This window comes from Gymnoscopelus microlampas (genome assembly GCF_963454915.1).
Source record: "Gymnoscopelus microlampas genome assembly, chromosome: 23".
NCBI classification, from domain to species: domain Eukaryota; kingdom Metazoa; phylum Chordata; class Actinopteri; order Myctophiformes; family Myctophidae; genus Gymnoscopelus; species Gymnoscopelus microlampas.
In genome coordinates, this window is record NC_139960.1 from 28,192,522 (window position 1) to 28,212,487 (window position 19,966).

Here is a 19,966-nt window from a genome sequence, read left to right on the forward strand (position 1 = left end):
GTGTATTGATCAAGCTATTCAATGCACAGCCTTAGTCATTGAAAAAGGAGAATCCAACAAAACAAAACAAAAGAGGGAATGAAGTACGTCATACATTGAAAATAACTACTCTCAATAAGCATTTCATTTATCAATTGCATGTTTATTCATTGATACAATCATGTTGTGTGCAATGCAATTGATCCCATGACATGGGATTTGAACCGGCGACTCTGCGGTACCAAGGCAGATGATTAAGCCATTGGGCCAACAGACCGGTACTAGTGAAGAGGGAGTTCACACACATGACACACTTTCACGCAAATTAGTCAGAAATCCTTGGTTTAAATGTTTTTCAAACTGCTCAATATATTTCGGAATGGAAACTAGTGGAAAATAGTCGATCTACAAGCTCACAACGCGTTGCTATCTAAAAAGGTGTGACATTGTAGATCGGCTATTTTCACAAGAAAGTATGTCATACATAAAAAACAACTACTCTCAAAAGCATTTCGTGTTATTGTCTAAACATTGCACGTCTGAATTAACAGGGTCATGTTTTGTACAATGCAATTTAAATGTAAACTGTAATGAATGGGATTTGAACCAGGGACCTTTGGCACATGAGGCTCACACTCTACTGGTGGAGCTATTCAATACACAGCCTTAGATAGGGAGAAAGGAGTATCCAACAAAACAAAACAAAAGGGCGAATGAAGTACGTCATACATTGAAAATAACTACTTTCAAGCATGCATTTATCGTTATCTTTAACAATTGCACATGCATTCATTGATAGTCATGTTGTGTGCAATGCAATTATAATGAAATCTACATGAAGTGGGATTCGAACCGCCAACCCTATGGTTTCAAGGCAGATGATTAAGCGATCAAGCTATTGAACCAACACACCTGAACCTGTGAAAAAGGGCCTCACACATGTATTTGACACAGTTTCACGCAAATTGCTCAGAAATCCTGGATAGCTTGAAAGACACACATCTGAGATGAGCGTAATTGCTGGGCATCTCCCCCACGATTTCCCAAGTGTCTGTCTCTTCGCAGTACCGCTCGATGGTACGGAGTTCCCTACATGAAGAGAGAGCAATATTAGCCATGAGAGAAATGTCTGGTGTTGACACAGGCAGCCACCCTTTTCCAGGCTTTCATGGAGCAACAGTCCCTTACCTTCCCTCACTGTGCCCTCCTAGTACGTATATCATTCCTTCCAGCACAGCCACACCAGGATCGTGGCGTTGCACGTTCATGTGGGCACGCGTTGTCCACTTGTTGGTCTCTGGGTTGTAGCACGTCACCTCACACGATTCTCCCCTAGTAGAAGTACCACCTATATATACAGTATATAATAAAGAAATAAGCCACTAGAGGTTGCAGGTTACCGAGTATTTTATAACGGCTGAGGGGCGTAGTGAGGTTCCGACTCTCTCAGCCATTATAAAATAGAGGTAAACTGAGACATCGCATGGCTTATTGCTTTTCTAAAACAGTTACAAATATGACTGACAAGATGAAAATCATAGACACATCCCTATTAAAACAGTTCTTAATAGTTCATTACAAGAACTTCTACAATAAAGTAGTTACCAGGAAGAGCAACTTCCTGACAGAGACTAGTGCCTGTTTACTCAGCCACTCCATTGAGATGGATGTGTGCTAGACGTCAACCTTTCCCAAACGCATAGAAAAACAAACTTAACCGTTAGCTCAATCTCAATGTAAGATATTCAATAGAAATTCATAATTATTTAAAGCCAGATTTAGCTACATCTGTGAACTACCCGTGTTAACTGCTAGCCTAGTTATGTTTCCATTCAGGGTGAAGGGTTGACAAAGTTTATTCAGAGATGATCAACAAAGCAGGACCAAGCATCCTGCTGTGACAGGACTGCCAAGTCCTCTCTCCCCCCAAGCCCTATAGTCCATGAGACAAACAAGATTTCATTATCGAAAGGGTGGGCAAAACCATACCTATATTAAATTGCTTATAGGGTCAATATAAGTAAATGACAACATTTAAAAAATAGTTATCATAATGAAACTTCCCCAGTTGATTACTTACATGAAGACAATGATTTATCATATTACAAGTTTTCTGAAATTGTATATTTAAATATGCAAATTAGGCATTAGGAAAATATGCCCGATTTTGCATAACTTTCCCAAATCAACATTGGAACATTGGACAAAGCCAGAGTCAACATTCTTATTTAATTTTGTTAAGATGTTGGAGTCAAAGGTTTTTAACGAGGGAATATTCAACATCTGGCTTTATTTTGGGGCTCTGGCTCAAGGACTAAATGCCTAATTTGCATATTTAAATTTTTACAATTTCAGAAAACTTGTAATACGATAAATCACTGTCTTCATGTAAGTAATCAACTGGGGAAGTTTCATTATGATAACTCTTTTTAAAATTGTCATTTTTTCACCTGTCACGTATGGGGAAAATAACAAAATGTGTGATAAATAAGAAAAAGCTGCTCCTGTGGAAAGGTTATCATATATTTATTTACTTATATTGACCCTATAAACAATTTAATATAGGTATGGTTTTGCCCACTCTTTTGATAATCATTGCTCAATTTTGGGGCTCTGGCTCATGGACTACTAGCAGGGCAAAAGCCTCCTGTGGCGCTATCTCAGACACAGGCTTTCGAATCACACCGCACTCTATAAGTGCCTCTTAGATAGCATTTTAAAACACCATTCTGTTTGCTGCTGCTTTTAACAGTTATTCCCCCCCCCTTTCTGATCGCCTTTTAAAAACACCTACATTTAATAATATTAGATATATTTTTATTCTACTTGTTTATTTAAAGGACCCCAATAGAAACAAGCCATAGTGCTATATACAATACTATGCAAATAAACAAGTAGATATCGGGGGGGGGAAATATTAGGGAAATGTTACAGTAAACAGTTCAATTAACTCGTTGGGTGCCAAAACTGGAGATTCCTGGTTTTGCAAAGACACCCGTCGAGTGCCATAATCGGGAATTTCCTTCTTTTTTTTCCCACAAGAGGCGGGCTAGTAGCCTGGTAAACCCTCCCTCCAGAAATCTCATTTCCATTTGATTTCTGGAGTGAGTCTGGCCTGAAGGCTTGTCTGGGCGTTTCTAGCCCGTTCACCAAATGAACGAGCCTATCAGCGTCGTCGCTCATCGTTCTGATTGACAGCGACAGTTGGCCAATCAGGTGGCGAGTTCGCGTGAGCCCGAATGAAGCCGGGTGCAGCCTGAGTGCAGCCGACAAAAGACGAACGGCAGCCATTGCTGTTGTGCCTTCACTTCTTACTTTCGTTTTTAAAACGGTCTCAAACTTCTTTTTTGAGGCACGGAATTTACTATTAAGATATCGTTTGGATAGAATTTAGTTGTTTAACTTCATATATGTGGTCAATTAATCATGACAGAGCCTATTTAAAAATATAAATTTAGAGAACCGGCAGGGGCGGGGAGTGACACGCATGTATCCCAATAAGGCAACCTATTTTGGGCATGGCCGAGGGAGGGAGGGAGGGAGGGTTTACCAGGCTAGCGGGCTAGCGCAACTTTGGAATCACCCACGGTGCCTCTTAAATGGAAGGGACAGATGGATCACCGTGCCAAAAAAACTCCCTTCCGTCCGCTACCATTCTATCTCCTTGATAAAAAAACTCTGGATCACTCCGCAATGGCGACTCGCGTGAGAGATGTTATTGCCTGGAACAACCACCGTCATACACGCATCCATTGTTTACATCCGGGTGCTCGTCGTCGATTGTACAGCTCTAAACAGCACAGCGTAAACGCTAGGAATGCCAGCACTAGATGTACCCTGTTTTGATAAACCTCTGGCACCGAATGAGTTAAACTTCCATTCATAGGAAAATCATTCAGAAGAGAAACGGGGGAAATAACTGTTAAAAGAAGCAGCAAACAGAATGGTGTTTTAAAAGGGGATCTAAAATAACTAACTAATATTATGAAATATAATAATTGTGTTGTAATCGCTATAGATAGCCTGCAGCAAACAGAATGGTGTTTTAAAAGGAAATCTAAAAGGCCCTTTGGATAGAGTGCGGCGTGATTCGAAAGCACGCATCTAAGACACTCAGAAAGGGTAGTAGGGTTTTTACTACAATTTAATCCATGTTAAGACAGGTTAAGAATAGTAGTGAAACAATCCATGTACAGAATTAGCTGTTGACTGACTAAGCAGTTGTAACTGGACCACCTGCTGTGGAGGTGGTCATAGATGCCCTGAATGCATTTGTACAAACAATTAACATTATGCACATTTGGCCTTGTATGAATTTCCCCACTACAGTTAGTAAGTTCTATTATATGCCCAAACTGCAGTGAAGTTGACGTGAGTCTATTATGGAACCAAGAGCCATTAAGAACAGATATGATACCTATAACATAGATCTTGCTGTTGAGAGTACAGACAGCTGGTTCGCTTGGTTTCGCACAAGGAGGGCCTTCTGTCCACACCAATGTCTGAGGGTTGTATGAGCAAAACCTGCCCTTCCTTCCACCACCTACGTCCCAGGAAGACACATAGCAAAACAGCATTCATTGTCAACGGGAGAAGAATGAATTAAATGCTTTGGACATTTTCAGTTAATCATTATGTTTTACACATTACATGACAAAACTCAACCACATGAAACTAAGCAGGCTGAAGCTGCAGGCGCATATTAGAGCTCTTCACGGGCCCCCCGATTCCGAAATTACCCGAGAGGACCCGAGACCCGTACGGGTCTGACTCGTGTTTTATCATGATCACTCGGGGGCGGGGTGGAATCGGGCAGCATTACCTCGGAATTTGTCGGAACTCGGGTCTGTCTTTATCATGATCATTCGGGGCGGGGCGGAATCGGGCAGCATTACCTCGGAAATTGTCGGAACTCGGGTCTGTCTTTATCATGATTAGTCGGGGGCGGGGCGGAATCGGGCAGCATTACCTCGGAACTCGGGTCTGTCTTTCATTATGTGTAATACCCGAGTGGATCCGAAAAAACCCGAAGTGTGCGTGCGACGTGCGTGACTGTGTGTGTGTAGCCTACTTTCTGTGCTTTTTTTTTGCAAACTGTTAATGAAGTATTAAATAAACAATCAATCTGTGTGTGCCGTGCGCTGCGCTCTGCTCTCGTCCTCACACACTGCTTTGTGTGGCGTGCCGTGTGCAGTGTGTGTGCACTAAACGCAGTGCTGGCTGCTGGTTAATTTGTGTGATGCTTTAGGGCTGACCTAGGATCAGGTTAGTGCAGCAGCGAGCCAGCGACATGAATGGCTGTGTAACTTGTGTGATGAACTGCGTTAAGAGTTTCTAGCTTTAATCATGAAGGGGTGAAAGTGGGCCGGAACGGTCCGGAACGGCGTTCCGGTAAAAGATTCGGTGCCGGAACGCCGTTCCGTTAAGAAAAAGTCAAAGGCAGCTGTGAAAATCCCATATTAAATAACCTGCCACAGACCCATGGCCATGTTCAAGAATAAAACATAATCTACTAACGTCAGATTAACATACAGGGCGTCACAACCATTCATTAATTTGTGTGTACGACGGGACACTCTCACAGATCCGTGATTTCCCCCCACTGTTTGTCTCTGACTTCTTTTTTTTTTTCTCCCCCCGTTCAGCATAAACTGCTGCGTTTGCGTGAAGTTAAGTAGTTTCAACTAGGCTACCTGGGTACTTCTACTTCCAGTATGATTTCAAAATAAAACGTGTGTTGAATTGTAACATTACAAGGATAGAGTTTAAAAAAAAACTCTTATTCTGAAATGCATATCGTTTTGAAAGGAAACCAGATTTATTTTCTGGAGGCCACTTGACAGCTTTCTGCTCACGGAACACAGCTCCACTTGACTAACGTGCTTCGTCAAAATGTAAATATTATAACACGGACGTGGGTCATGGGACATTAAGTCCGCTATTATTTATTAAAGTACACATTTATTTACAAAGAGAACCTTTTGTCGATGACACGGGTCCACTCGGGTTTGGTTTTATAATTTGAAAAAAACATCGGAACGGGTCGGAATCGGACGAAAATGACACGGGTCCACTCGGGTTTGGTTTTATAATTTGAAAAAAACATCGGAACGGGTCGGAATCAGACGAAAATGACACGGGTCCACTCGGGTTTGGTTTTGTAATTTGAAAAAAATGTCGGAATGGGTCGGAATTGGAACAGATTTCACATTTCCATTTCGGGTTTGGTCCGTTTTTTTTTTACCCGTGAAGAGCTCTAGCGCATATATCTGTTCCATACCAATAAAATGGATCAGTCCATCTAGTGCCACCACAGCAGAGTCACGTAAAATGGAATGTGTGGGCGTTCTGACAAACTCCCATAGCTGCCAGGTGTTGGTGTTGGGGTCGTAACGCTCCATGGAGGACCCATGGCCAGGCACAGCATACACGAAGCCATCCAGCATCACCAGCCCTGTGGACCATGTGGGGTTGTCCAGGGAATAACAGGATTAGACCTAATGACCTTGGCCATATGCAGCCTTTTTCAATATATTGACCATGTCAAACAACTTTTCAACCTCCAAGATTATTGTCCTTCCCACACTTTCTGATATGAAAGATAAAGCCATGACAACCTTACCACTCACCATAGTGGTGGACACTGGGAATGGGCATGGGAGCCATCTCCAACCATGAGTCAGAGGAACGGTCATAGCGCCACATCTCCCCATCTCCTCCGGCCACATATAGATCAGAACCTGTGGTGGCAGAATAAAACACAATGATGAGCTTGTAGATCTACCATTTATGCATATTGTTTTGCAAACTACTCATCGGGTGCATAATTGCAGATGTTAGTCAAAACAAGTCAAATAATGGCCAAAATATCTCCCAAACCAATACTGTATATCAGTCAGGCTCTAGTCCACTCCTCACCTGACACAACCAGATCGTGATAAACTGTGAGATCGAAGGGCGGATGTCCCAAGGTCCTCCACTGAGTTGTCCGGGGATCAAAGCTCTCAATGGAGGAAGCGCTCCCCTGCTCACTATATTTTCCCGCAATCATCACCATCACTTCAGCCACTGTGGAGGCACAGTATAGTCATGTGTGAGCATGTGAAATTTGATGTTTATGGCTGGGCAATAAAGCAATTTTATATCACTTTATAACCACTTTGACAACATTTTACAAAAATGATCAAAAAATAAGCGGAGAATAATGTGTTGCTTCATGACGAGTTGTGAGCATGTAAACTCCTCAAAACGTTATTTCGGACGATTATTTAGTGTGTTCCAAGCATTCAACACTGCCCCCATGGAAAGATGCCACGTTTGTCTCTCAAGGATAATGGGATGCCATCCCACAGGCTCACCAGCATGATGAGGAGATGCCAAGTAGAGTCCTGCGCAGGACTGTTTTCATAATCCCACTCCTGCCCACTTAATTTTTGACCATGGCCGCAATGTTTTCATTTCTGACCGCCCGCAGTTAATTTCTGACCGCCACTCCCGCCCTCAACAAATAATTAGGTGCCATTTAGTCCCGCATAGTACCCGCAATATTACCATCCAGTCCTGTATAAGCCTGCAATATTTCCATTGATGTCCAAAAACATTACAAAACAGAATGAGATAGTGAACGGGTCTGTGTGAGTGTTTATTTGTGAGGAGCTGCAACCAGAGAGATTCCCAGACACAGTAGGGGAAATTACGTTCTCCTCTGAATGTAGCCATAAATTTCATAACTTGAAAGTAAAAAGTAAAGTATAGCATGACGACACATGCTCCAGGTGCTCTATATCTGGTTTATTGCGGTACGGTGCAGGATTTTGCCGGGCCCGCTGGTTTTATTTTGACTGCCTGTCCCTGACTGCAGGTATTTAAATACCGCCTGTGACCGCAAGATTTGCGCTGGGACCCGCAGGTAGCTCCCGATGCAGGGCCCTTATGCCAAGCTGTTGTGGCTCACGCTGGGCAAGACCTGGGATGTTGGTTGTCTAGGAAGTTGACAACCGGAAATGGTTGAATTTGGCGGAAGTACCGCCCAAGGAAATGACGTTGATGCTTTACACATCTGTTAACATTCTCCGTGAATGAAACGAGTGTTGTGATTGGTCAAAAAATAGTTTCCGGGGGAAACAGAAAGACCTAGCTATGATGATTGCACTAATAAGCAGTCACAGAATGAATCCAGGAGGAATTTGGAACACATTTGAATGTCATAGTTAATTAAAACTACATATATATTTTTTTTTTACATAATTACACAAACTTTTTCCAGCATGCATTCGTTGCATCATGCATGCACGTGTGAGGCAGGGTACCTGTGGACCAGCGTGGCTGTGCTCGGAGCCTGTAGGGCAGGAGATACTGGTCCGTTTTGGCCTCAGAGATGAGCCTCTGACAGCCCTGGGATTCTTTCACCACATCTACACACTCAATCACATCCTGGAGGTAGGAGGAGCTGATGAGAGGAAGACGGATGAGCTCTAGCACCTTCAAAACCAAATGGAACAATAATCATTATTGGTCGGACTGCAAATTTTGTGAACAACAAACACAAAACATTTTCAGATGGGGGGGTCCGCGGCCAAATCAATTTGGGGGTCATTGGCACAAAAAAGTTTGATAACTGCTGATTTCGAAGGCATTTGTATAATCGGCCTCAGGTCTTAATGGGTTAAGGGACAGCTTTAGATATTGACAAACTAGTTCATGTCCAGACAATGATATCGATTAAACACACACGCACACAAATAAATGTACTTAGTTACTTTACACCACTGCTGACTCTTGAGAAGTAACTACCTTTACGATGCTCTGCTTGCGGGTAGGACACTTCTCTAACCACAGCATGGCAGCTTCAAACACCAGCTCCTCTCTGGACACGTTGACATTGTCACTGGAGAGAATCTCACTGAGTTTCTCCACAGACAGTGAGAGAAACTCTTCCTAGGAGCAAAACAAATACAGTAGATTAGCAGATACATTATGACCCGTTCCTATAATTCCTGAAGTTAACCTTTTCACTGGTGACAGGTTGTTTGTTAGGTGAAAAGGACAAGTGACACACATGACAATTCATAACATTAACAGATTCATATTCATCTAATTATAGAAAGCACAGAGACACCTCTTCAGCTCACAAATGTCACTAATGTTACACCAGAGTCTGCACTTTATGCTCACAAAATAAGTGTACTTTAGTCTTTTTTTGCATTTAAAACATTTGACTGTTCCTACTTAAACTGCTTCACCTTGGTCGCGCTGGTTGGAGGGAAACACATCGTCTCAGTTGAACTTTTCCAGCTGAAGCGAAGATGCCGAGGCGACGTAACACTTTGGTTGCGTCTTTGTCTTTTGCACTCTGTATGTAATCGCGATGCTCGAACAAATATTTTACGTTTCGGTGGGATCACACGATACAACTTTTATGTATGGAAAGGATCTCTCAATGTCTGACCTGCTGGTGGACCATACTGAAGTGTTGCAGGATGTAATCCATGCTGTGTTTCTGCAGTGTTTCACGGCAGTGGGCCTCAGCAAAGAGGTGAATCCCGACACAGTTATTTTCATCCATGTGGCGCTCCATGTAATGGCAGCAGGCCTCTTGAACAGCAACAACATTCAGCAAGTCTGAGGCTTTTAGTAGGGCCTAGAGCGAATAAACAAAATATGTTTTTTAAAGCAAAGATGCAGGTAAGATATTTACACAATGAATAAGATTTATGATAACACATCACCTGCACATTTTCTGAGGAGATGGCCACCTTGGAAGTGTAGCCATAGGTGACCAACATGTCCATGATCTGAGGTTCTACTCCATTGATGGCTACCCTCATCTGATTCTGTTGGGACTCCATCCACTCTGTTGTAAACATTGCCTGTGCAGGTCAAAAATATGATTGGTTTAGACTAGAGCATAGAGGTAAAAAATCCAACATTTCGTTTACAATTCAATATACAGTAGGTTGCTAATTAAGAATGAGTAAATCATTTATATGAATAATAATGGTAAGAAAAACCATCGGGAGAGAAAAGGTTTTATGCACATTAAACAATAAAGGTTAATAAATAATGGTTGTTTTCACCCAATTCATCACTTAATTGATCACTAGCCAAATCTGATCACATGGTAGATTAAAAGGAGATGGTTGCCCACACCTGAGCTCAGGTTTAGGCCCTTCTTATTATTTACACTGTCAAAAATTAACTGCTTGGTTGTAGCATTCCCTTAACACCACCGGTGATAAATAAATATGCATCATCACGGTGTAGGGTATGATAAGATGGACTGGTCCTCTCTGAATGAGAGACGCCATAATCATTGGTACCTTTTCATTTACAAAGCTCTGGTCGGAAAATTACCATCATACATTACATGCACGTTACACCGGAACCATAGTTGACTTTTAACTCGCTCTAGTAATAATAATATTGGATTTAATTTATAATGCACTTTAAATTTGTGTAAATCTCAAAGTGCTAGTGAATGGTTAGTCCTTCAGGTTCCTCGTGCCAGATCTGATTTAGGTAAGAATGCTTTCAACATTGGTGCACCAGGTTTTTGGAACCTCTAACATGACCATAAACTGAATACCCTAGAACCTATTGGACATTTTAGGAATTTACTCAGCCGTTCATTACCTGTATGGTAACAGTTTTAACTGATTGTCAACATATTGTCTTTTTGTTCTTATGTCGTTTCTTAACGTATTTGTAATCTGTGCATCATAGTGAATGAGATCTGCCTCTCTGAGAATTTGAAATAAAAGTTGAATGAAAATGTACCTGAAAGTAGGAGCTGAAGGAGGCTAGGACGTTGCGATGACAGGGGAACTCCTGTCGCCCACAGCACAGAATCACGTCACAGAACGTATTGCTGAGTCGAAGACTGTTGAGGCCCTCCAGGAGCTTATTGGGATGCTTGGTCTCCTCAAACACAAAGATGTCACTGGTGCCGTCCTCCTGAAGTGTAACCTCCATATGGCAGGGGGGTAAACTGGCATCAACTGGAATCCTTTCTGCCATGTCTGTGTTTGCTAGATCAGCCTATAAGACAGAAGGAGAGAATGGACGGTCAGATAGTAATGATTGTTTGAACTTTGCCTTTAACCACTTAAAACATACATACTGTAGGCCTACACACACACACACACACACACACACACACACACACACGTGCTGGCCACTGGGAAATGTGGGACAATTCCAGAAAGGCCTCTCCATTCCAGGCCGGCCGTTTAAAAAGAAAAACGGCCAAAATTAAGTAAAAAACGTCCGAAATTAAGTAAAAAACCTGGCCGCGCACCTTGCAGGCCTCTATCTGAGATTACACACACACACACACACACACACACACACACACACACACACACACACACACACACACACACACACACACACACACACACACACACACACACACACACACAAAAGTTGAAATGATTAAGATTGGTCAAATTAAACGATTATTCATCAGTGACTAATGTTTGTGATACTTGTATTTAAGGGTTTGAAAATGTAGGTTTTCAAATGCACTTTATCCTTCCAATTAGCCCTGACAGATGACAGTATTGTGATCCAAGGCTACGCCTTCCAATCTGCCCCAAACCATCCCAAACTGGGCTCCAACCATCCTAATCAGCCCCAATAGTTGATTTTGAAAGGTTAGATCCAATAGCTTGTACATAGACATCCAGGTAAAAGTGTACAACGCAACATTTGATGTTCTAATCTAAACATTAACTGCTATCAAGGTGAATGTTGCCACATTGTTTTGTTTAAAATGTGACATGAGAATCTGGCATTTTAAAACATCTTGGAAAAAACACAGCTCTTGTATGGGGTCCCTTGGCAGACACTATTTTCAGATGGGGGTCTGCAGCCTATCATGGGGTCCACCACAGTGGTGTTAAGTAACTAAGTACATGTACTCAAGTACTGTACTTATACAGTTTTTAGGTATTTGTACTTTACTGGGGTATTTTACATTTTACTCCACTACAATTATTTGAAAACTTGTGTTACTTTGTAGATTTGGATAATTATTACAAAACATACATTAACCACATACATAAGTTGTGAGCTTGTAGATCTGCTATTTTCAAATATTTTAAATTAGATATTCTGCAAAATGAGTACTTTTACTTTTGTCATTTAAGTAGTTCTATGCCAATTATTTTGCACTTTTACTCAAGTACATTTTTAATTCCAGACTATTACTTGCAACAGAGTATTGCTACATGATTGCAGTATTGATACTTTTACAAAAAAATTGTACTTTTTCCACCACTGCATCCACTGTCCATTAAGAACAAGTTTGAGGACCTACAGTAGCTGCTCTACTGTCTAGTAACAACAACATAAACCACTCAAACAAAATGAAAACTGTAAACTTACAGGCAAAGCGTTCGAAGGACAATGATGATGATTTTACGAGCAGTGTAGCTCTGGTTCAGAGCGTTAGTGAGTTCCCTCTAACGCTCTGGAAGACCCCTCGCTCTGCGCATGTACAAGGAATTCCACTGTCCTGCCAGCGTTCAACTATAGTGAAAATAAACAAAACCATTTCGCTACTCACCGAAGCAAAGGCTGTTTTGTGTTGTTGAAAGTCTATTCTCGGAATGCGCAAGCCTCTCAGCACCCCACCTACTCTGTAAAATACACTTTTTGGGCAGAAAATAAAATATGTCAGCGAAACTGAAATTATTCGTATTTACTCCACAGTGCCCTCTACATTTTGGTTAATGGTAAGTTCAAATCCCCCAGATCGGTAGAGGCACTGTGGAGTAAATACAAATAATGTCCGTCTCGCTGACATATTTTATTTTCTGCCCAAAAAGTGTATTTTACAGAGTAGGTGGGGTGCTGAGAGGCTTGCGCATTCCGAGAATAGACTTTCAACAACACAAAACAGCCTTTGCTTCGGTGATTAGCGAAATGGTTTTGTTTATTTTCACTATAGTTGAACGCTGGCAGGACAGTGGAATTCCTTGTACATGCGCAGAGCGAGGGGTCTTCCAGAGCGTTAGAGGGAACTCACTAACGCTCTGAACCAGAGCTACGAGCAGTGCAACCTGTCAGCACAGCTGCTTCTCATTACAATTGATCAGCAGCACTGTCTGTCAGAAAGCAAAATACTTCCGGTGGCAATAAAACGTCACTATTTTTGTTGTTCAACTTTCAGGTTAAAAAGCTGCTCTTCATTGTTTTGAAATGATGCCCTGTTTCCTTTTTTTCTTATTTTTTTCCTTTGTTTATGCTCTTTTTTCCTTCTCTTTTTAAATTCTTTTATGTCTGTCTTTTTTGGAAAAAAAACGAATACAAATATTATACATGATGACCTTTCTTTTGGTTGGGTATTTTGATCTTGATGATAAGATGATGCCGATGCTGTCGTTCGGAAACTATATGAAAATACATCGACTTATATTTTCATCACTCACACACTCATCTCTCAAGAACAGATTCTGATAAAAAACAGCAGAGGGCGCTGTTTTTCTTTTTTATTTGGCGATAGGTTCCCAGATTACACACACACACACACACACACACACACACACACACACACACACACACACACACACACACACACACACACACACACACACACACACACACACACACACACACACACACACACACACACACAGTATTTATTTATTTGAAGGTGGATGAAGGGGAGAGGAAGATTACAGATGCTTTGACCTTTTAGTGAAAAAGGCTTTTATGCTGTCATTATTTTGTTGCTGTTCTGAGTAGCCAATTAAATGTAGTGGAGTGGAGTGGAGTGTCATAAGTATCCAAAAAATAAAAGTATTATTAGAAAGTAAAGTAGAGATATTGTACACTACAGTACTCAAGTACAATGTAGCCTATACTGTCCACCTTGTCATCCAATCAGAGAAGATTAAAGGAGTGTCGTATGACGTCATATATGTGTTTATAAAGAGGTCACTCTTCCGGACCTCAACTGTGCGGACCTTAACCTGTTGTTTTCTCTGTTACACTTAGTGGCCAAACAACTCTCACAGTGTACAATTATGGAAAGTCAGCAGCAGATCATAGCTAAGGTGTTGGAGCAGTCTGCAAAGTTGGTTGAGGAGCAGGTGGACGCTCATTTGAGAGAACTGGACAATTTGGGTGAAGAGGAATTGGACAAATTGAGGGAAAGGCGCCTGGAGGCCCTCAAGAAAGCCCAGAAACAGAAGCACGAGTGGCTGGCTAAAGGCCATGGAGAATACAGAGAAATCCCTAGCGAGAAAGACTTTTTCAACGAGGCCAAGGTAAGCAAGAACATGGTCTGTCATTTCTACAACGGCTCCACCTCTAGTTGTCTAGTTTTTGACAAACACTTGGCTATCCTGGCAAAGAAGCATATTGAGACCAAATTCATCAAGCTGAATGCGGAGAAAGCCCCTTTCCTCACACAGAGGCTGCGGCTAAAGACCATTCCTACCCTGGCCCTGCTGATCGATGGCAAAACCACAGACTATGTTGCTGGATTCTCTGACCTCGGAAATACAGATACGTTTTCCACAGAGATGCTGGAATGGAGACTTGCACGTGCAGATGTAATTAACTACACTGGAGACCGACTGTCGCCTCCATCACAGACACAGAAGCCAGTCTCTATATTCACAAGGGTGGAGAAAACAATCCGAGGGAGAGGCTATGATTCAGATTCAGGTTCTGAAGAGGACTAGAAAGCTCTGCCAATTCTCCGCAAACAGTTTGCAGACAGGCCCCAGAAAGCAAGCTTTGCTTTCCACTTGTTTGAGTTACCGTAGTATTTCAACTATCAGTCTTCCATCCTTCCAACTTAACGACTCTTAATTTCTGCACACTCTTGTGTGCAGAAATTACATTTTATACATGCTATTTAATCAACAGAAAGATTGAGAATATAATATGATCTGCCTAGCCACACCACAGGCCACGTGTGGCCCCCAGGGGCACTGTGGGTGCCATAGGCGAATACCGGTCAGGTGGGCACACTGGACATCTGGGCACACGAGTTTCTAGACAACTGGGCACACCGGATAAGTGGGCATACGGACATCTGGGCACACGAGATGAATGGGCACATGGACATATGGGCACACGAGATGACTGGGCACACGGACATCTGGGCACACGAGATGACTGGGCACATGGACATCTGGGCACACCGTATGACTACCAAGGATTTTTGTGTTCCTTTGATATTTAAGTACCCCCGCCCCCCCACTGTGAGAGAGAGACGGTGGGAGACATTGTGTAATGTCTGTTACTGAGATAGTGTATTGCAGTGTGTCCTTGCAGTTCTGACAGTATCCTCATCCATTTGTTGTGAGCTGTGTATTGCCTCTCCTGTGTGTGTGTGTGTGTGTGTGTGTGTGTGTGTGTGTGTGTGTGTGTGTGTGTGTGTGTGTGTGTGTGTGTGTGTCGGTAGGTTGAATCGGTGGAGACTCTTACATTCTAACCCTAACCCTAAACCCTAACCTGGGTGGAGGGTGATTATGCGGGTGAACTCAGTGGAGGAGGGCCATTAGGTGTAAGCAGTGGGGAGGGACCACTAGGTTGAATCAGTGGAAACTGTCACATCCTAGGCCTATACCTAACTCTCATCCTAACCCTAGGGGGGTAGAGAGAGACGGTGGGAGACATTGTGTAATGTCTGTTACTGAGATAGTGTATTGCAGTGTGTCCTTGCAGTTCTGACAGCATCCTCATCCATTTGTTGTGAGCTGTGTATTGCCTCTCCCGTGTGTGTGTGTGTGTGTGTGTGTGTGTGTGTGTGTGTGTGTGTGTGTGTGTGTGTGTGTGTGTGTGTGTGTGTGTGTGTGTGTGTGGGTAGGTTGAATCGGTGGAGACTCTTACATTCTAACCCTAACCCTAACCCTAACCTGGGTGGAGGGTGATTATGCGGGTGAACTCAGTGGAGGAGGGCCATTAGGTGTAAGCAGTGGGGAGGGACCACTAGGTTGAATCAGTGGAAACTGTCACATCCTAGGCCTATACCTAACTCTCATCCTAACCCTAGGGGGGTGATTATGCGGCTGTCTGAGGGGGGGAACTCAGAAGCGTCTGCTCAGGAACTCAGGAGCAGACAATTCACAGCAGGGGTTCACTAATCTCTGGATTTCATAGAAAGGGGGCACATCAAAGCAGAGTGCCCAGCTGTCTTGTGTGCCCACTTGACTGTGTGCCCAGTTGTCTTGTGTGCCCAGTTGACAGTGTGCCCAGTTGACTGTGTGCCCAGCTGTCTTGTGTGCCCAGTTGACTGTGTGCCCAGTTGACCTGTGTGCCCAGACGGCTGTGTGCCCAGTTGTCCGGTGTGCCCAGTTGGTTTTTGTGCCCACCTGACCGGTTACCCCATAGGCGCAATGTTGCTCCAATTTTATCTTTGCAGTGAACAGAGACAAGAAAGGCAGGAAGGAGGGGATTGATATGCAGTAGGGTGCCTTGGGTCGGATTCAAACCCGGGGTCAGCTGCATGAAGGACTATATACAGTATACAGTATAGCCTTATTCATATGGTATGCTGCACACTCTCAGATGATCCATTGGGGCACCCCAAAGATTCAGAACATATAAGACTCAGACTCAAGGTATTTCACTAAGCTGCTGGACTCGTCGCCATCCCACTTCCACCTGTTCTTGGCTTTTGTGCTTGGTGTGTCAATGAAGCATTACTCAGAACCTGTCAACAGTTATCCTGAGTTATGATCTCCTCCAGGCCGAAGGCAAAGGGGAGATTATGTTTTTGCACTGTGTGTCTGTCACCATGGCTAACATCTCAAACCATGATCAGTGCCACATTTCTTGTGCATGCTGCCAGTAGGCCAAGGAAAGCCATACCTTAATAGTTTTCACATAAATGTGAATAATCTTTATGGCATGGCTCCTAGGGATGCGAGCCATCAAGCTGTGTGTGTGTGTGTGTGTGTGTGTGTGTGTGTGTGTGTGTGTGTGTGTGTGTGTGTGTGTGTGTGTGCGTGCGTGCGCGCGCACGAGTGTCTGCGGCTAATCTCGCAAACCAGTCGACCAATCAGTGCCAAGTTTCTTGTGCACGGATTGCACAGGATTTATTTCCTTGGCCAAGGACAGGTAAATCCCCAAATATTTGTTTACACTGACTGGCATTGGGGCAGCACTCTAGGCCAGCACTGATCCTTTCTGGATCAGGGCCCACTTGAAAGTTTCTAAAGCATTCACGGCCCACCCAACGGTGGTCAGATGGGTGCATTTTGTGGATCAATGGAACTAACGTAGTACACTTTACGTTTTTCAAGATTTTAAAGAAAAAATACCATGACATTCTTTTTTTAACATTAAAGTTATATTAACAATTAAACCTTGGTGTTTCGCCAATTATTTGGGGCCCACTTGCAATATCCTCACGGACCACCAGTGGGCTCCAGCCCACAGGTTGGGAATCGTTACCTTATTTCATGACATTCACTACAGAAGCTAGGCTGGTGAGAGAGGTCCTGTTTGATGGCATTGCCTATATTCATATCTGTGCAAAATAGCCTCTAATAACACCTGTTATCGTTCTTATCACATTTATTTATATTATTATTTACTAATACCAGATCAAAAGTGTAATAACTACTTAAGCCCTATTTTGTTCTTAGCTGATCTACAAGCTTGATAGTGTGTGTGTGTGTGTGTGTGTGTGTGTGTGTGTGTGTGTGTGTGTGTGTGTGTGTTACCGTGGGTCCGTATCTTGCCAACCATACACCGATCAATCCCCAAATAGTTTTCATATTTGTGTCATTTTCTTCACATTTTGTGAAGTTAACCGTCACACCTATACACTGATCAGTCTTTTCCAAATATGGAGCCGTGTGGAACTCCATATTTGGACGTTAATATTGCATCAATATGGCATCATATTAGAGAATCCCTAACAGTGGTCAAATCCACTCCTTGCAGTCAGCAGTTATAAAATGGGTCAGTTCAGAACTTCAAGTAAGGTTCTTATAATTCTTTAACTTAATCATTTTTTTTGGTTTGGATGTGTGCGCATACTGTACTCTGTTCCTTATCCTTTTTTGAACAGATGCAGCCAAGATTCAAAAGTTGGTTTCCAAATGAACATTTATTCAGAAACAAAAGGGGAACAAATACTGAAATTTGTTTGGGACGGACGGACAGACAGACAGACAGACAGACAGACAGACAGACAGACAGACAGACAGGCCTACTGTAGAGTGTGTTTGACTGTAGTTTGTCTGTAAGGTTAACTGACAAGTCATTCAGTAATTTTTTCCCAACCAGCTGTCTATGTTGTTATGGAACTGGATAAAATGGACGAGAACGACTGGAAATACCACGGAGAAGGAAACAAGAATCTGGTGGTCTCACACCTGCAGCATTTCAGGGTTCTACGGTTCCTCAAATTCTCGACAGAAGACTCTGAAAACGCTCCCCAGACTTCAGAGCAGACTTACAGACACATTGTTGACTTCAGTAAGAACATCATGAGTCCTCTATTGGGAGACAGGTTTGTCCACAGTGGTGAAGTGATCAAGCTGCCTCTAGAGTTTGTCAGACAGCTGTCAATCAAAGTTCAGCATCAAAGACCACAGTGGCGCTGTAAAAAGGCGATGGACATCTACAGCGGCTGTACTCTGTGCCTTCCAAACCTGACCTTACCTCCATATAACTTGCCCACGCACACACCACCTCTATGTATAGAGATAAAGCCTAAATGTGGCTTCCTACCTTCAGCTCGACATGTCAGTAGAGACATCAAGACCAAGATCTGTCGCTTCTGCACTCATCAACGCTACAAGGTGGCCAATGGGAAGTGGAAGAGATCCAGTCTCTACTGTCCTCTAGACCTGTTCTCAGGGAACAAGCAGAGAATGTACTCTGCCATAAAACACTTGATAGAAGAACCACAAAATAACTTTAAAATATTCAAGGGTGGTCAGTGTATATATGAAGGAAATAAGGGCAGTGAGGACTTCCAGGATTTGAACTCTCTTCTGCAGGACCTCAGACCTTACTTCCTGCCTGGAACACCCAGGCTCAACGGCCACCTGGCCAACAAGGCTGTCCTTAATGACCTCATACAGGTGTTGGTGGAAGCTCTGCTGAACAACGGAGGAGAGGAGCGAGGAATGAGATTGGAGAGAGGAGGAGGAGGAGGAGAAGAGGGGCAAGGCTTCTGTGAGGCCAGCCTCCTCACTAGAGAGCTGATCAGAAACTGTTGTCCAGGTCTGCCTCGAGATTGCGTTCTGTCCAGGATCCTTCACACTCAGATGTTGGACAGTTTAGACATTGAAGGTCTCCACCCTCTCTACCGTCGCCTCGAACAACACCTGAAACTCTATCCTGAAGACAGGAGTTGTCTCCAGTTGGACGGACCGTATAATGCAGCCTTCTTGGACAGGATCCAGAAATGTCCTGCTGAAGATGATGGCTCTATAGATTACGCCGTAACCAAGGTGCATCAGTACCGGGTCGCCTTGACTGCAAAGGATTGCTCCATCATGGTTGTCTTGGTTCCCTGCGGCGAGGATGAAAGTCTGCCGGGTCAGATGAAAGCGAGAGAGCTCCTGTGCTCCTCAAGGACTTCTGCTCCTCGTTTCTCCTTTTCCGTGTCCATCGTGGACCTGGACCCCAAGCCATTCGACAGTGTCCCCCGCCAGCTCATCCTGGACCACCAGATCGTCTCCTCCTACCTTGAGAACAAATGATCCTCTGTACAGAGAGAGAAGACTGCTCCACTCCCTGTGAGAGGAACCTCCACCCCTGCTGATAACCACCACACAGACAGACAGACAGACAGACAGGCACGCAGACAGGCACGCAGACAGGCACGCACGCACGCATGCACGCACGCACGCACGCACGCACGCACGCACGCACGCACGCACGCACACACACACACACACACACACACACACACACACACACACACACACACACACACAGAGGGAAGCCATGTTGGAGTGGCACCTGGAATCATAGAGCAGTGGTTGAGAACAATTCAAGGACCCTC

The 19,966-nt window shown here is 43.5% G+C and overlaps 3 protein-coding genes across 3 annotated transcripts; 2 read left to right on the forward strand and 1 right to left on the reverse strand.

Annotated features, from left to right (window-relative positions):
- Positions 1 to 233: 233 nt before the first annotated feature.
- LOC311039603 (kelch-like protein 21) lies at positions 234 to 10,995 on the reverse strand (the record flags this gene model as incomplete). The annotated part of the gene is made up of 11 exons (XM_084049543.1): positions 234 to 260; positions 1,017 to 1,068; positions 1,168 to 1,327; positions 6,224 to 6,433; positions 6,609 to 6,719; positions 6,898 to 7,047; positions 8,289 to 8,460; positions 8,773 to 8,916; positions 9,428 to 9,619; positions 9,708 to 9,848; positions 10,756 to 10,995. The coding sequence occupies 11 exons, from the start codon at positions 10,993 to 10,995 to the stop codon at positions 234 to 236; spliced, it is 1,599 nt and encodes a 532-aa protein (XP_083905669.1).
- Positions 10,996 to 14,009: 3,014 nt separating this feature from the next.
- Positions 14,010 to 14,672, forward strand: LOC311039701 (thioredoxin domain-containing protein 9-like; the record flags this gene model as incomplete). Its single annotated transcript, XM_084049656.1, has 1 exon — positions 14,010 to 14,672. The coding sequence occupies one exon, from the start codon at positions 14,010 to 14,012 to the stop codon at positions 14,670 to 14,672; it is 663 nt and encodes a 220-aa protein (XP_083905782.1).
- Positions 14,673 to 18,248: 3,576 nt separating this feature from the next.
- On the forward strand, positions 18,249 to 19,661 carry LOC311039604 (inositol-pentakisphosphate 2-kinase-like; the record flags this gene model as incomplete). The annotated part of the gene is made up of 1 exon (XM_084049544.1): positions 18,249 to 19,661. The coding sequence occupies one exon, from the start codon at positions 18,249 to 18,251 to the stop codon at positions 19,659 to 19,661; it is 1,413 nt and encodes a 470-aa protein (XP_083905670.1).
- Between the last annotated feature and the right edge of the window lie 305 nt (positions 19,662 to 19,966).